Source organism: Gekko japonicus, unplaced genomic scaffold (genome assembly GCF_001447785.1).
Source record: "Gekko japonicus isolate JY-2015 unplaced genomic scaffold, Gekko_japonicus_V1.1 scaffold10, whole genome shotgun sequence".
Taxonomy (NCBI): domain Eukaryota; kingdom Metazoa; phylum Chordata; class Lepidosauria; order Squamata; family Gekkonidae; genus Gekko; species Gekko japonicus.
In genome coordinates this window covers 3,746,225-3,761,167 of record NW_015167526.1, presented here as the reverse complement: position 1 = coordinate 3,761,167, position 14,943 = coordinate 3,746,225, and the positions used below count along the sequence as shown (strand labels likewise).

At 49.5% G+C, this 14,943-nt stretch overlaps 1 protein-coding gene across 1 annotated transcript in view; it reads left to right on the top strand.

Annotated features, from left to right (window-relative positions):
• Positions 1-14,943, top strand: part of ANKRD44 (ankyrin repeat domain 44) — a 91,637-nt gene that overhangs the window by 9,329 nt on the left and 67,365 nt on the right. Inside the window, 5 exon segments of the mRNA XM_015413279.1 lie at positions 438-650; positions 2,314-2,392; positions 6,885-6,999; positions 9,706-9,788; positions 14,811-14,924. Of these exon segments, the coding sequence (XP_015268765.1) occupies positions 438-650; positions 2,314-2,392; positions 6,885-6,999; positions 9,706-9,788; positions 14,811-14,924 (604 nt within the window).

The following is a 14,943-nucleotide window of genomic DNA, read 5'->3' as shown; positions in this document are numbered from 1 at the left end:
TCTTCTTCTTCTTCTTCTTCTTCTTCTTCTTCTTCTTCTTCTTCTTCTTCTTCTTCTTCTTCTTCTTCTTCATTTTTGTCAATGAGATCTGCCTGCCCACCTTAGCATAAGGTTGCTGGAGGGACCTGAAGATCTCCCAGAATTACAACTGATCTCCAGATGACAGAGATGAGCACCCCCGGAGCAAATGCCTACTTTGGAGGGTTGACTCTCTGGCATTATACCCCAGTGGGGTCCCTCCCCTCTCCAAACCCCACTATCCCCAGCCCCCCCCCCAAATCTCCAAGAATTTCCCAAGTTGCAGTTGGGAGCCCTACGGTAAAACCCCCACGGCTGTTCTACTCTCCAGCTGTGCCAACAAGCCGTCAAACGTGGGTAAGGCAAAAGCCAGCGAGTTGGTGCCTGTAGTCGGATTAAGTATTCCCGTCTCCTTGCAGATTGACGAAATGAACATCTACGGGAACACCGCGCTTCACATCGCTTGCTACAACGGGCAGGATTCCGTGGCCAACGAGCTGATCGATTACGGCGCGAACGTCAACCAGCCCAACAACAGCGGGTTCACGCCTCTGCATTTTGCGGCGGCTTCCACTCACGGAGCTCTTTGTCTGGAGCTGCTGGTGAATAACGGGGCAGATGTGAATATTCAGGTAAAGCGAGACGTTCCCCCTGACTGAGGCCTACAGTTCATCTCTGCCTTGATTTAAAACTTCTGTTAAACCACAAGGGGTGCTGAGACAAGATGATGGACGGATACCATTTTCACATGATGTTTTTGTAGCTGGGCACAGATACGGAAGTGCGTGATGTGTATCAGTTTTGAAGGGTGTGTAGGAAATTTTCCATTTAGAAAAAACCTGTCGCTGTTTTGACTTGCTAAATACTTTTCCTTTTTAGACTGAGTCATTATCCATTTTTACAGATCGGTAACTGAGACACAATGCCTTCCGACGAAGCGTAACGGAAACACCCTGGGTGCCTTTTAACCTGGCAAATGGGAGCAGTTCAGATATTGGGCTGCATCCAGTACGAAATTTCCGCTTGTGCTACAGCTCTTGCGCAAGCAGAAACGCAAGAAAAAGATTTTGGCGGCTGCTTGCACTAAGTCAGTCTTACTCTATCCCCGCTTGTGTTTCTGCTTACACCAGATCTTGTAATCTACAACAGGAGGACCACAGTGTAACAGTTAAAACTATCTCTTATGTTCTTATGTTCTTATGTTTGTATCGTTAACTTTATATAAATCAAAATTCAAACACAATTAATAAAATATATGTGAGAGGTTAAATATCTTATTAATTGTATTTGAATTTTGATCTATATAAAATTAACAATACAAACATAATCCAGCACAGTGCTGTAGTTTTGTAGTACACTAGATCTTGGGCAAACAAAGTCTGGGCACTATAATGTGTAGGGAGGGAAGTTCTAGTTGTCGCAGGAGATCTTGCGCAAGCAGAACTCTACTGCATCTCTGCACAGTACTGGATGGAAGCCATTCCTTGCACATTACTGGGTCCATTTGACTTTGGGAGCAGCATCAGCACGCTCGGAAATAAGGAAGGAGACCTTGGCCAAATAGATCAACAGAAAAGTAAATCAATGAAAGTGTCTACTTTAATGTAAGATCCCTATATAGGATTTGTTCCTGAGGAAAGACCAGAGGTCTGAAACACTTAGATATCCGGAAAAGTGTTGACTGAAAGAGAAACACAGGCTCACTGAACTTTGAGCAGACTGCTTCTGTGAATTTGAATAAGGACACAAGACTGTTATAGGGATATATACTGAGAGAGGCTTGAGCAGACTGCTATGTGAATTTCTGTTGACCTTTGTATTTTTTCTATGTATTTTTTCCTCCATAAACTAGGGTTGCCAACTCCATCTTGGGACATTCCTGGATATTTAGGGGCAGTGCTTGGGGAGGGAACTCAGCAGGGTCTGATGCCACAGAGCCCACCCTCCAAAGCAGCTGTTTTCTCCGGGGGAACTGATCTATGTAGCCTGGGGGGGGGGTCAGTTGTAATTCTGGGAGAACCCCAGGCCTTACCTGGAGGTTGGCAACCCCACCCTAACCCCATGTTTTTGAAGCTGAAGGCAATGTTGATTTCAAGTCCATTCTGCCCCCCCCCCAATATGGACTGAATCTATCCACAACGCTTTTTAAAAACCTGTGAACGGAACTCTGCAATCTGGAACGATCTGTACATGTGGACAGGCGTCGTCCCTAACGGGTATCTTCCAAATGAGCTTTAAACAGCTGTGCTCAAAGTTGTTCAGGGTCTTTTCTTCTTCTTCTTCCGTACTTGACAGAGTACAGATGGGAAGAGTCCGCTGCATATGACGGCAGTGCACGGGAGGTTCACGCGGTCGCAAACCCTCATTCAGAACGGTAAGACAGTCCTTTCTGATAACTTTATCTTTTCTGCTGCATTCCAGTCCTCTCAGAGGTTTGCTTGCCTCAGGAACAATAAGACTGATTTCCCACAAGCCGCCCAGCCGCCCTCGCTCTTCCCTTTCCCCCGACTGCATGCGTCAGTTTCCCACTATTTGTTGCACGGGCGCATTTTGACCCGCAGCTTCACCCGATTTCCCCCGCGTCTTCTCGATCCTCGGAAAATCCGGCGAAGCTGCAGGTCAAAATGCGGCCGTGCAGCAAATAATGGGAAATTGACGAATGCAATTGGGGGAAAGGGAAGAGCGAGGGCGGAGTAGCGGCTTGTGGGAAATCGGTCTGTTTTCCTTTCTGAGTCTTTATTTCCGAGCTCCAGACCAAAGGAAACAAAACTCGAAGATAAAACCACTCTAACGTTTGCATGTGCTAGTTTTAGCTTGACACGCAATGTTCCCTCTAAGCTGTGGAGTCTTGTGAGCAGAAATTCTACTTTGTGAACCTCCAGGTGGGGCCTGGGGAATCCCCTGGAATTACAGCTCATCTCCAGACTACGGAGATCAGACTACCCCAGACTACCCCTCCCCTGGAGAAAATGGATCAGCCTGGAGGGTGGACTGAATGCTGGCATTGTGCCCCATTGAGTTCCCTGTCCTCCCCAGGCTCCATCCCCAAATCTCCAGGAGTTTCCCGACCTGGAGATGGCAAGACTACCACCACCCCCCGCGCTGGGGGTGGAGGAACCTGGCAACCAGTGTTCCCTCTAAGCTGAGTTGGTGTGAGCTAGTTCAGTTTTTTCAGCTCCGGCTCACACATTTTTGTCCCAGCTCAGGAAGAATGGCTCCAGAGCAAACTTAATTTATGCAGCAGCCAAATCGCTCGCTCACCACTTGAAGGCCAGGAGCGCACAAAGTAGAATTTTTGCTCACAAGACTCCACAGCTTAGAGGGAGCATTGCCTGAGTGGCAACCTTATTTGCTAATATAACTTTCGTTAAAAATGCTTTTCTGTAATCTGAGAACCCTTCTCAGCCGTTCGATTCTTAGGGTTACCAGCTCCAGGTTGGGGAATACCTGGAAATTTACGGGGTGGAGGCTGAGGATGGGGAGGGTTTGAGGAGGGGAGGGTCCTCCGTGGGGTATAATGCCTTAGAGTCCACCTTCCAAAACGGGCATTTTCTCCAGGGGAACTCGTTAGTTGTTTTCCCAGGAGATCTCCAGCCACCACCTGGAGGTTGGCGACCCTAGCCATTCTGGCAATTGTCCCCCTTTTTTGCTACCTTATTTCATTGCACTGCTCCCATCTTAATGTATGTAAATGGGTGCTGCCGGTGAGTGCCAGGCAATCCATAGTCCATTTAATGGGATACGGCTTTAAACGGACGTTCGATAGATTCATGGAGGGTAGGCTTATCAATAATTACTCGCCATGGTGACTGAGGGGAACCTCGACATTCAGAGGCTGTCAACCTCTGAGTCCCAGAGCCAGGAGGCAACCTCAGGGGAAGGCCTCGGCCTCACTGTCCTGTTGTTGGCCCTCCAGAGGAACTGTTTGGCCACTGTGTGACACAGGATGCTGAGCTAGATGGACCACTGGACTGATCCAGCAGGGCTCTTCGGATATTCTTCTAGATAGATTCATGGAGGAGAGGTCTATCAGTGGCTCCTAGCCATGGTGACGGAGGAGAACCGCCACATTCAGAGGCACTAAATCTCTGAATCCCAGAGCTTGAAGGCAGTACAGTATAATCTTATTACCTGTCCACAAAGACCTACTTTCGATGGTAGATCTGGACAGCGGAGATAACAAAAATTAAGAGAATTACAGAAGAGAAAACAGGGAGTGGTACAGGACATTAAGGCAGCTCCAGGTTGACCTCTTCCCGTCTCGACGGATAATGTACCCCAGTGCCGGTTTTTTGCCCTTACTTCCACAGTGCTGCCTGAGTTTCCAATGACAGAGCAATGTGCAGCAGGATTATATTGTGTGACGCATTCTGGGTCAAATGAAGGGGCGGCAGCAGACACAGGGCTGCTGTGTGCTGGCAGCATCTTCAACATTTGCCATAATGACTTGGTCCACCTTCGATAAGTTATTTTCTTACAAAAGAGCGGATGAATCTGTGAAGGAAGTGCCAGATAATCTCATTTGCCTAGATCCGAAACAGAACAGTGTCACCCACCAGAGCGATTATGTTACCAGTTAAACGACACAGAATCGATAGGCAATGTCTGAATGTTTGTTGAGAAAGCTACGCAAAAACTGCCGAGTCAGATTTGCAGAATTGGCTGTAAATCATTACACATAATTACTGGTTCTAAAGGATCTTTGAAACCAGAAGAAATATTGCTTTTGGTTGCAAAGGGAGAGTTTTTGGAGGCGAATTCGCTGGCTGCAGCCGAAATAACATTGGCAATGAGTCAGAAAACCAAACACATTTCTGGATATCTGGACTGACTGAAAAGGAACGAAGGTATCATAGAGGCGAACAAACTTAGGTAACCCGCTTATATGAGAGAGGGTAACACTTCTTTTTAAAAAGCCCTTCTTGAATTGCATGGAAATAATTGTGTATATTTTGGAAGACTGTCAGGAAATACAGGGTCATGCAACCTGACTAATGGTTTCTGCTGTTGCAAGATGGATAATTCACAATTTGCAGAGTGAGACCTTCAGGGTTTTTTTGTATTGTGAAAAGTCTAAATATAACACATATGACCATCTTTGCTTTTGTTGGTTGGGGCTCGTGACAGAGAGACGTATACCTCGCAAATGCGGTAGCCCTGCGCTGTTCACGGATTCATGGCCTGCAGTTTTGTTTATTCGCAGTCCGTGATCCAGTCACGCGATGTGGTCCCCTGCCTATTTTTTTCCCACTGTTGTTGTTGTTAGCCACTCAGTCATGTCCAACTCTTGGCGGTTCCGTGGGCCAGCTCTCTCCACGTTTTCCGATCTTGTCCTGTTTCCTTGAGTCGTTCCATGCTCAGGCTGATGTCGGCTTTTGTGGTGCCTATAGCCACCGTGTTCTTTGGCGGCCCGGTTCCCTTTTGCCGCTAACCAATCCGAGCATAATTGCTTTTTTCTAGTGAGTCCTTCTGCATGACATGGCTGAAATAAATCAGTCGCAGTTTTGTGATTCTTCCTTCCAGTGGCATGTCTGGTTTTATGCGCTCCAATACTTGCTCATGTGTCACCTTTGCTGTCCAAGGAATACACAGGAGCCTTCTCCAGCACCACAGCTCAAACAATTCGATTTTCCTCCTGTCTTGCTTCTTCACGGTCCAACTTCCGCAGCCATAGGTGGCTATGGGGAATTTATTTATTAGTTTGATTTATATCCCGCCCTCCCAAAGGCTCAGGGCGGCTCACATGCGGCAAAGCCGAGTGTCGGCCCCCCCCCCCCCCCCCCCCGCTGGAGAACCAGGGGAAGCAGACCGCCCCCACTAACCCAGTACTTCCCCTGCAAAGCCACCTACAAGTCTTTGTCACAACATCACACACCCCCAACACACCAAAGTTCCCCCCCTTTTTTCCCAGGAAGCTGAGGCGGTCCGCCCATCCATCACTCCACTGATATACTTGGGTAAGTCGGGAAGGAAGGCCAGAGCCCCATCAGAGACGGGACGGGGCGCCTCCACCCACCACCATGGTCTCCCCTGTGATGTAGTCGGCGTCTGGGGAGCAAAGGAAGGAAACCATGCCGGAACAGTCTGAGGGGACTCCAAGCCTGAAAGAAAAAAAAAATGGAATAGGACGCTTAGGGTGCAGAGTAAAGAGGACTGCTTCAATTAGGTTCATGGTGGGAGTAGTATGCAGGCCATAGCCCCTCTATATACTGCCTTGGCCAGGCCGCACCTAGAGTACGGTGTGCAGTTCTGGAGGCCTCACTTCAAAAAGGAGGTGGGCAAAATCGAGAGGGTGCAGAAGAGAGCGACGAGGATGATCAGGGGTCTGGAGACTGAGCCCTGAGAGGAAAGGCTTGAGGGCCTTGGGAATGTTCAGTTTGGAGAAGAGGAGATTGAGGGGGGACATGATGGCTCTCTTTAAATATTTGAAAGGCTGTCATTGGGAGGAGGGCAAGGAGCCGTTCCAGTTGGCGGCAGAGGAGAGGACTCGAAGCAACAGGTTTAGATTACATGCAGAAAGGTATCGGCTGGATACTAGGAAACACTTTTTCACGGTCAGAGTGGTTCAAAGGTGGAATCAGCTGCCTAGGGCGGTGGTTAGCTCACCTTCACTGACAGCTTTCAAGAAGAGGCTGGACGAATATTTGTCAGGGATGCTTTAGACTGGTCCTGCACTGGGCAGGGGGTTGGACTGGACTGTCTGTATGGTCTGTATGGCCCCTTCCAACTCTGTGATTCTATGACTCTATCCCAGGAATGGATCCCCCGCGAATGGTGACAGTCTACTGTTAACATGAAAGCTTGAGTCACTGAATGGCACTTGATCCTCATGCATTTATTTTTGTCTCTTGAAATGTCACTTCCAGGAGGTGAAATAGACTGTGTTGATAAGGATGGCAACACACCTCTCCATGTGGCAGCGAGATATGGGCACGAGCTTTTGATTAATACCCTAATAACCAGTGGAGCGGATAGCGCCAGGTAGGTTGCTAACCGAACGCTGCTCATAGCTGTCAAATTATATCGATTTTTGTAAAGGGGGAGGGGCTGCTTTTTTGGGGGGGAGTGCACGAGTTCTGCCATAATGGTATAGCGTTGTGAATATTCTAGCGAGCAGCAGAAGGCCACATGAAACCACATGGATTCGGTGGCTTGCCAGAGAATTGTTGGTTAAAATGACAGGAGGTTGGAATGGTGGATGTTTAAACCTCTTCCTCTGAAACCAGTGTCACCTTTATACCGGTATTTCCTTATCTGATCTGGTTTGGTGTAGTGGTTAAGTGTGCGGACTCTAACCTGGGAGAACCGGGTTTGATTCCCCACTCCTCCACTTGCAGCTGCTGGATGACCTTGGGCAAGCCGTAGTTCTGACAAGAGCTGTCCTTGAAAGAGCAGTTCTCAAAAGAGCTCTCTCAGCCCCGCCCACCTCACAGGGTGTCTATTGTGGGGAGGGGAAGGGAAAGGGGATTGTAAGCCCCTCTGAGACTCCGAGTGAAGGGCGGGGTATAAATCCAATCTCTTCTTCTTCTTCACATGCTGCTGGCGTGACCTTGGGTCAGTCACAAGTTCTGTCAGAGCTGTTCTCTCAAGGGCAGTTCTCGAAAGAGCTCTCTGTTCCCCACCTACCTCACGGGGTGTCTGTTGTGGGGAGGGGGAGGGAAAGGAGATTTGCAAGCCGCTCTGAGACTTTGAGTGAAGGGCAGGGTATAAATTCAACCTCCTCCTCCTCCTCCGCTGTCTCTTTGTATCTTTTGATGGGCTGGATCCAACCAGCTGAAAAAGTGAGGGGGGAGTCCTCTTTGGCCATGGAAAGATCTGTGCTGGCGATCGTAGAACTTGCATGGTGAAAAGCCATGTGGAACGGGGGTTGTAATAAGAAGGGAAGTGCGGCAAGACTGAATGAAAAACCTAATGAGATCCAACCCTATACCTTTGGGAACCGGGTCTTTTTTCTGTTTGTGGTGGAAAATAGGGAATTTTATTTTTCAGATAGTAAATCTTCAGAGATGGGCTGTTCTTACTGCCGTTGAGAATCCTAACCTTAGTAGCCAGCTCCTTTCAAAAGTTTTCACCGAATCCTGTTCTTGGTGCTTTAAGGTAGAAATGTGCATCAGCAAGAGAACGGGGTTCAGTGATTCGGCTTACTCACTCAAAATTTCTATTACATGCCTCGCTGGCCTGTTCATTGATCAAATCAAACACCTCTGCCAATGGGCGGAGGTGCCCAGCGACGTGAGAGGCCCGCTCGGAGATTGTAGTCAGACATCCATGACAGGAGCCAAATTAGCTGCCCGGGACCTAGAATGAAAATTTGAAAATAGATTAGTAAAAAAGATTGCACCTTGATCTACTGGATGGACGTCTGGCAGCAGGGATTTTTTTTGTAGTGGGACGAGCAGGAAATGCCTTTAAAGGACAAGAAACCAAGACAACCATTTTTTAAAGGGGCGAAGAAATAAAGCACTAGATCAACCATTGTGCTTAGCATAGTGGAGAGAAACTAGGGCTTGAGAGAGAGAGAGAGAGAGAGAGAGAGAGAGAGAGAGAGCGCTGGCCCACCTGGTTGTATTCGGACGGAACATGGACATAACAGCGGCAGGGTTCTGTCTGTGCTGCATTCTCTGTTCTGAAATAGTTTTTACTTCCTGCACTGCGGGCTGTGGAAGGTCGGTAGTTCAGCAGTTCGAGACCTGAGTTGCCGCATGATGGAGTGAGCTCCCGTCTCTGGTCCCAGCTCCTGCCAACCTAGCAGTTCGAAAGCAAGAAATTGCAAGTAGATAAATAGGTACCACTTTGGTGGGAAGGGAACAGTGTTCCGTGCGCCTTGGTGTTTAGTCATGCCGGCCACATGACCACGGAAACGTCTTTGGACAGCGCTGGCTCTTCGGCTTGGAAACGGAGAGGAGCACCGCAACCCTAGAGTCGGATTTGACTGGCTTTCGAGCAAGGGAAACTTTACCTTTACCTTTTTTCTCCTGTAGCGCAATCTGCCTCGTTACAGAGGTACCGCTATTGCCGAGGTGGGCTGGGAAATGTCTTGATATTTGGGGGGGGGGATGGAGTCTGAGGAGGGCGGGGTTTGGGGAGGGGAGGGACCTCAGTGGAGTATAATGCCCTTGAGCGGAGTATAATGCTCTAGAGTCCACCCTTGGTACTTGGATGGGAGACCACCACTGCTGTCCAGAGGTGCAGAGGCACGCAGTGGCAAACCACCTGTTTGTCTCTTGGACCGATTTCCCACAAGCTGCCGCAGCGCGCTAACTCTTCCCTTTGCCCCGATCGTAAGTGTCAGTTTCATGCTAAGTGCTGCGCGGCTGCATTTTGCCCCGCGGCTTCACCCGATTCCCCCTGCCTCTGCTCAATCCTCAAAAAACAGGATCACGAAACTGCGGGGGAAATCGGACGAAGCCGTGGGTCAAAATGCGGCCGCGCAGCTTCGCGTGGGAAATTGACCAATGGAAACGGGGCAGAGGGAGGTGTGACGGCGGCGCAGCTCCTTGTGCGAAATCAGCCTCGGTGTTTGCTGTCGTCAAATAAGCCCAGGCGGGTATATCACGATGTTAAGAAACCCTATCGCAACATCCCCATGGGTAGCTCCTTCTACGGCAAGTAGCGTTTTCCTGAACTCTGGAGGACATGAGCTGGATTCCTTCGGCAGTATTGCTAAGGAAGTTCTTCCTTGTTTAGGTGCGGCATCCACGACATGTTCCCCTTACACCTGGCCGCGCTTAACGCTCACTCCGACTGCTGCCGGAAGTTACTGTCATCAGGTAAGCGAATCCCAAAGAGGACGCCAGAACTTGCTTGCTCGAGGTTGTGAATGAGCTGCTTGTGGGTCCTTCTTTTGCTCGTCACCGCGGTGTTTCCTGCTCTTAAAGTCACGCGCCTCCCTGTTCTGCTTAACGCGCATGCTTTGCTCCTTTGTCTCCTGGCATACAACGCTTCGTCTACCGGCATGCGTTTCAGGCGTGTCATCTGTACTGTTCGTGCTTCAAACATGCAGAACGGTTTTCCCCCCCAGTTCCCTGAAGGCCACAGAGAACGAGTCTTGCATTTAAAGGATTTCCCAGAATGAACAGCTTGGGTCCGCTGCGGGATTTCCATGGGCTGAAGGGATTTCCACCGATGGAGAACAACAGCCCTTCCGCACTGTGTGCCCTGGGTGGGTGGAACGGACATAAATCGCCCCCCGCTTTGAAATCCTCTGGCAGATTGAAGCTGAACATTAAATCTTTGGTCCTTTCTCGAAGAGGAAGTTAGGTTTTTTCGCTTGCTGCTTTCACCACAGGAAGTGGTGGCGGCTACAAGCATGGACGGCTTCAAAAGAGAATTAGATAAGCATATGGAGCAGAGGTCCATCAGTGGCTATTAGCCACAAGGTATAGATAGGGGCTCTGGGGCAAGTGATGCTCTGTCTTCTTGGTGCTTGGGGGGGGCAACAGTGGGAGGGCTTCTAATGTCCTGGCCCCACTGGTGGACCTCCTGATGGCACTGGTATTTCTGGCCACTGTGTGACACAGAGTGTTGGACTGGATGGGCCTTTGGCCTGATCCAACATTGGCGTCTCTTATGTTCTTATGTAAATCACACTTTATGACCGCATAAAATACAATCCAGGCTTACCCCTTTCCATAGCAGGCTTCATTGGGTGTCATTCTGCTATCTGGCAGTGTTGGAACGGTCTCTATGTTCTGGAAAAAAATCCGCTGTCCCCACAGAGCTCCCAGAGGGGTGAAAAACCTTCCTGCATGTTTAGAAATGTGTTAGAAACATCATGTACGCATGCTGTTGTGAAGTACAACTAGAAAGCAGAGTGCTTGGTTTAATCCAACATGTCCTTATAGACTGCTTTCTTCTGTGTGGGGCTCTGCTCATGGAACACATGAATCTGCCTTACACTGAAACAAGCCCACGTTCCCTCTGAAGTCCTTTCCGCCCTTGGATCTCATCCCTGGTTTTATCAGAGTTCAACTCGCAACACAATACTCCTTGCAGTTATCCCTGGTTGTAACAGCATCCGTTTATCCCGGGACAAGTGTGGGGCGAAACCCGGGTGACCTCAATGTAATGTGGAAACAAAAAAAAATACCCCGAGATAATGACAGGGGTGAACTTGAGTGTTGTGTAGAATGTAAGTTCGGGGAAGGGGTAGAACCAGGATTTAAGGTCTAGTGCGGAATCACCCTAAGTCAGTTTTGTCTACTCAGACTGGCAGTGGCTCTCCAGGGTCTCCGGCAGAGATCTTTCCCCTCACCTACTGTCTGGCCTTTAGCTTGAGTTGCCAGGGACTTAACCTGGGACCTTCTGCAATGACAAACAGGTACTCTACCACCGACCTGTGGCCCCTTCCCAAAATGGCTCCTAACAGGTGGAGTGTTGTCAGAAATGTAGGCCTAACAGACCAGCTTCTATCACACCTTTACTTATAGGCAGGGCTATTTTTGGGCAGGAACGCACAGGAACGGAGTTCCGGCGGCTGGCTCCCGAGTTGGCCACGCCCAGCAGGAACGCATTAACATAATAGCCCACACCCAACAGCAGGAACTCATTAGGATTGGCTACATTAGGGGTGTGTGGCCTAACATGCAAAGGAGTTCCTGCTACAAAAAAAGACCCTGGGTTTGGACAACAAACAAGGTAAACAGAATAAGAAGCAAAAGGTGGGTGTGGCTGGATAACCACACTTCTGGTAACATGAGGGTGCGGCCTAATGTGCTAATGAGCTGTGCTGTCAGGGGTGTGGCCTAATATGCTAATGAGTTTTTGCTGTTGGGTGTGGCCTATTATGCTAATGAGTTCCTGCTGGGCTTTTTCTACAAAAAGAGCCCTGCTTATAGGCATTCAGTCGCCTTTTTGACCGCGAGAACTGAGGCAACCATGTTGACAGGGGACAGCTGGTGACCTTGGGCCAGCCGTGCCGTCTCAGCCTAACCTACCTCTCGGCATTGTTGAGTGGGTAAGGAGGAAAGAGAACCATGTAGACTGCCCCTGAGTTCAGCAGAAAGAGAGTGGGGTAAAAAAAGTCCGTGGCCGTCCAGCGAGTGTCATGATTGGAACGGGATTTGAACCCGCGTCTCCTCTATGTCTCCACGGCATTCCCCAGCCATTATTTTCTCTCTCATACACATACAAATCCAAGATTCAACATGCACGATTAGAGCCCTGACTTGGATAGCCCAGGCAAGCCCAGCCTCGTCAGATCTCGGAAGCTACGTAGGTTTGACTCTGGAAAGTATTTGGATGGGAGACCTCCAAGGAATACCGGAGGCGGGTGGCGGGGGCAGACTATACTCAGCCAGCTCTCTGAAATATTCTCCAGGCCCCCAGTAGGGGTCAGTCACCAGAGGTCGCCGTGACTTCCAGGTTACACACACACATGCACATATGAAAAAAAAACACACACACCCCAAGCATGATTAGAGACGAGGTGGTGAGCATGTTGCATATTTCAAAATAAAGGCTTATCGGTTTACGCATTGCAAAGCTGTAGCTTTTCCTTCCTTCAGGACCCGTACAGATGATAGTTTTTTTCAGGACAGCAGCAGCAACGTCCCCTGGCCAGGTTTTAGCCTTGGTCTGCAACCCAAGAGTGATTTATGACAGAAAAGTAATGGGGGGTGGTTGAAGGCAGGGGATGCTCCAGTGGCCTTAGCCTTGAGCTGCAAAGAACGCAACCGCCCATTCCTAGGGGCCTACGCTCTTGCTGGTTTGATGTGTATGCACACACACACTAGGGTTGCCAAGTCCCCCCGGGGGGCGGGAAAACCCCCACCCGAGAGGCCCATTCCCCGCTGGCATGAATTGGGCTGCCGGGGGAGGGGACCCTACCCCCAAAGTGCATGACGTGCCCGGCATGAACATATCACCCAGAGGTGACACAATCGCATCGGGAACGTTGCGGGGGGACGCTCAATCATCCGAGGGAAAACTCTATGGTTTTCCCTCGGATGATTGTGGCCCCGCCCCCAACGTGCACTACATGATCGCGTCACTTCCGGGTGACGTGATAGCGGCACGCACGTGAAGCTCGCACGCCAGGAGGCTCCCGGGGACGTCCGGGACTCCCCCCGCTATTCCGAAGGTAGAACTTGGCAACCCTAACACACACATTATTTAAAGAAGACTAAAAACTGATTTTGTCAATAGAAGGGCATTACTGTTGTGGATGGGGTACTTAAACTCCCCCCTCCCCTTCGGCTTTGCGCAAGAGAAAGATGGTAGTGGTAGTATAGAGGTAGGCCCCCACCACCACCACAACTGGATTCATTTTATTACACAGGGTCACCTGACTAGGGTTACCATGCCTGGTAACCATGGGAGCTTTGGGGGCAGGAACACGGGGTGTGTGTGCGTGATGTTGTGTTCACTGGAATATCACTTCCATGGAAAAACCTGGAAGTGAAGTAAGTAGCTCTAGGAATCGCCTGAAACTCGATGGTGCAACTCTATGGTAGGGTACCTCTATGAAACCATAGACTTTCTAGCCATTCCTAGAACTACCCTACCATAGAGTTTCACCATAGAGTTTCCAGAAATTCCTAGGGTTACCTTGTGTGACTTCTGGGTTCCTTGGAAGTGACGTTCTGACACACAATGTGGCAGCCCTTCTGACCCAGCAGTTTTTTAAGGTGGGGTGGCATTGAGCTTAAACAATTGCAAACAATTGCAAAACCTTTAAAAAGAGTTCCTTAGGCATGGGGGGTACCTTCATCTGAGATGACTTCGTGACTACTGTCACATGGGAACATATGAGGACATAAGAAACTGCCTGGTACTGAACCAGACCCTGGGTCCATCAAAGTCAGTATTGTCTACTCAGACTGGCAGCCGCTCTCCAGGGTCTCAGGCAGAGGACTTTCACATCAACTTCTGCCAGATCCTTTAACCGGAGATGCCAGGGATTGAACCTGGGACCTTCTGCATGCCGAGCAGATGCTCTACCAGTGAGCCGCTCTCCCTGTCCAATAGATGCCAGTGACAGTTGCATAAAACCATCCTCTTGCTAACACAGTGGCATTGGTTGAAGTACAAAGAGGAGACGGCTTCTCATTTTAGCAGGTACTTTCTGGGGGGAAAATGGCTTCCCAAAGAGAGAAGTGTGACCAAAGCAAAGTGCGCACCTACATCACGCATAAAAGGCAGGCAGGAGTGCTTCTGCATCTCTGAAAACGTGTCATCTGTGCTAGCCCTCGGGGAAACCGCCACCGCCATTTTCTTCGTTCCCGCCATTTCCCACAGAGGACCCAACCAACCCTCCGCTGTGGATTTTGCCGTGCTCTTGCCACAGTGAACGTTATTCGCTTTCGTTTAAAAAACCCAACCATTCGCATTTTCCTCGAAAGTCCTTCTTTCTCCCTCCGGCACGAAATGTTATCAATAAATAAAAATCCCATGTGCTGCATGCTGAGGTAATCTCTGTGCCTCCCTTGCTCTCCTCGGCTGCGCTTTCTGGCTTGACGCCCTGCTGTCACGGCTCTTTCTCTCGATTGCAATCTGCCTCATAAATGCCTGCCGCATGATTTACGTAGTTATATAGCATGAGGCCGAATGTGGAAATAGATTCTTTTCTGCCTTTACCGGTCTTCTCTGTGTGGCTGGCGAGCTTGAACGGCCCCTCTCCGTTTCCATGACGACCCCCTCGCCCGACTACAGTAATGTCTTCCTTCTGTTTGTTTGAGGTTTTTTCCCCTGACTAACTGATTTTTCTGTCTCTGCAATGTTTCTTGCGGCTTAACTAGGACAAAAGTATAGCGTAGTGTCCTTGTTTAGTAATGAGCACGTGCTGTCTGCAGGCTTTGAAATAGACACCCCAGATAAATTTGGAAGGACCTGCCTCCATGCGGCCGCTGCCGGAGGGTGAGTAATCTTGAGACCGTACACGGCGAGGTTATGTTTGATTCAGTCCTGTGGTCTCTCCGCAGAAGG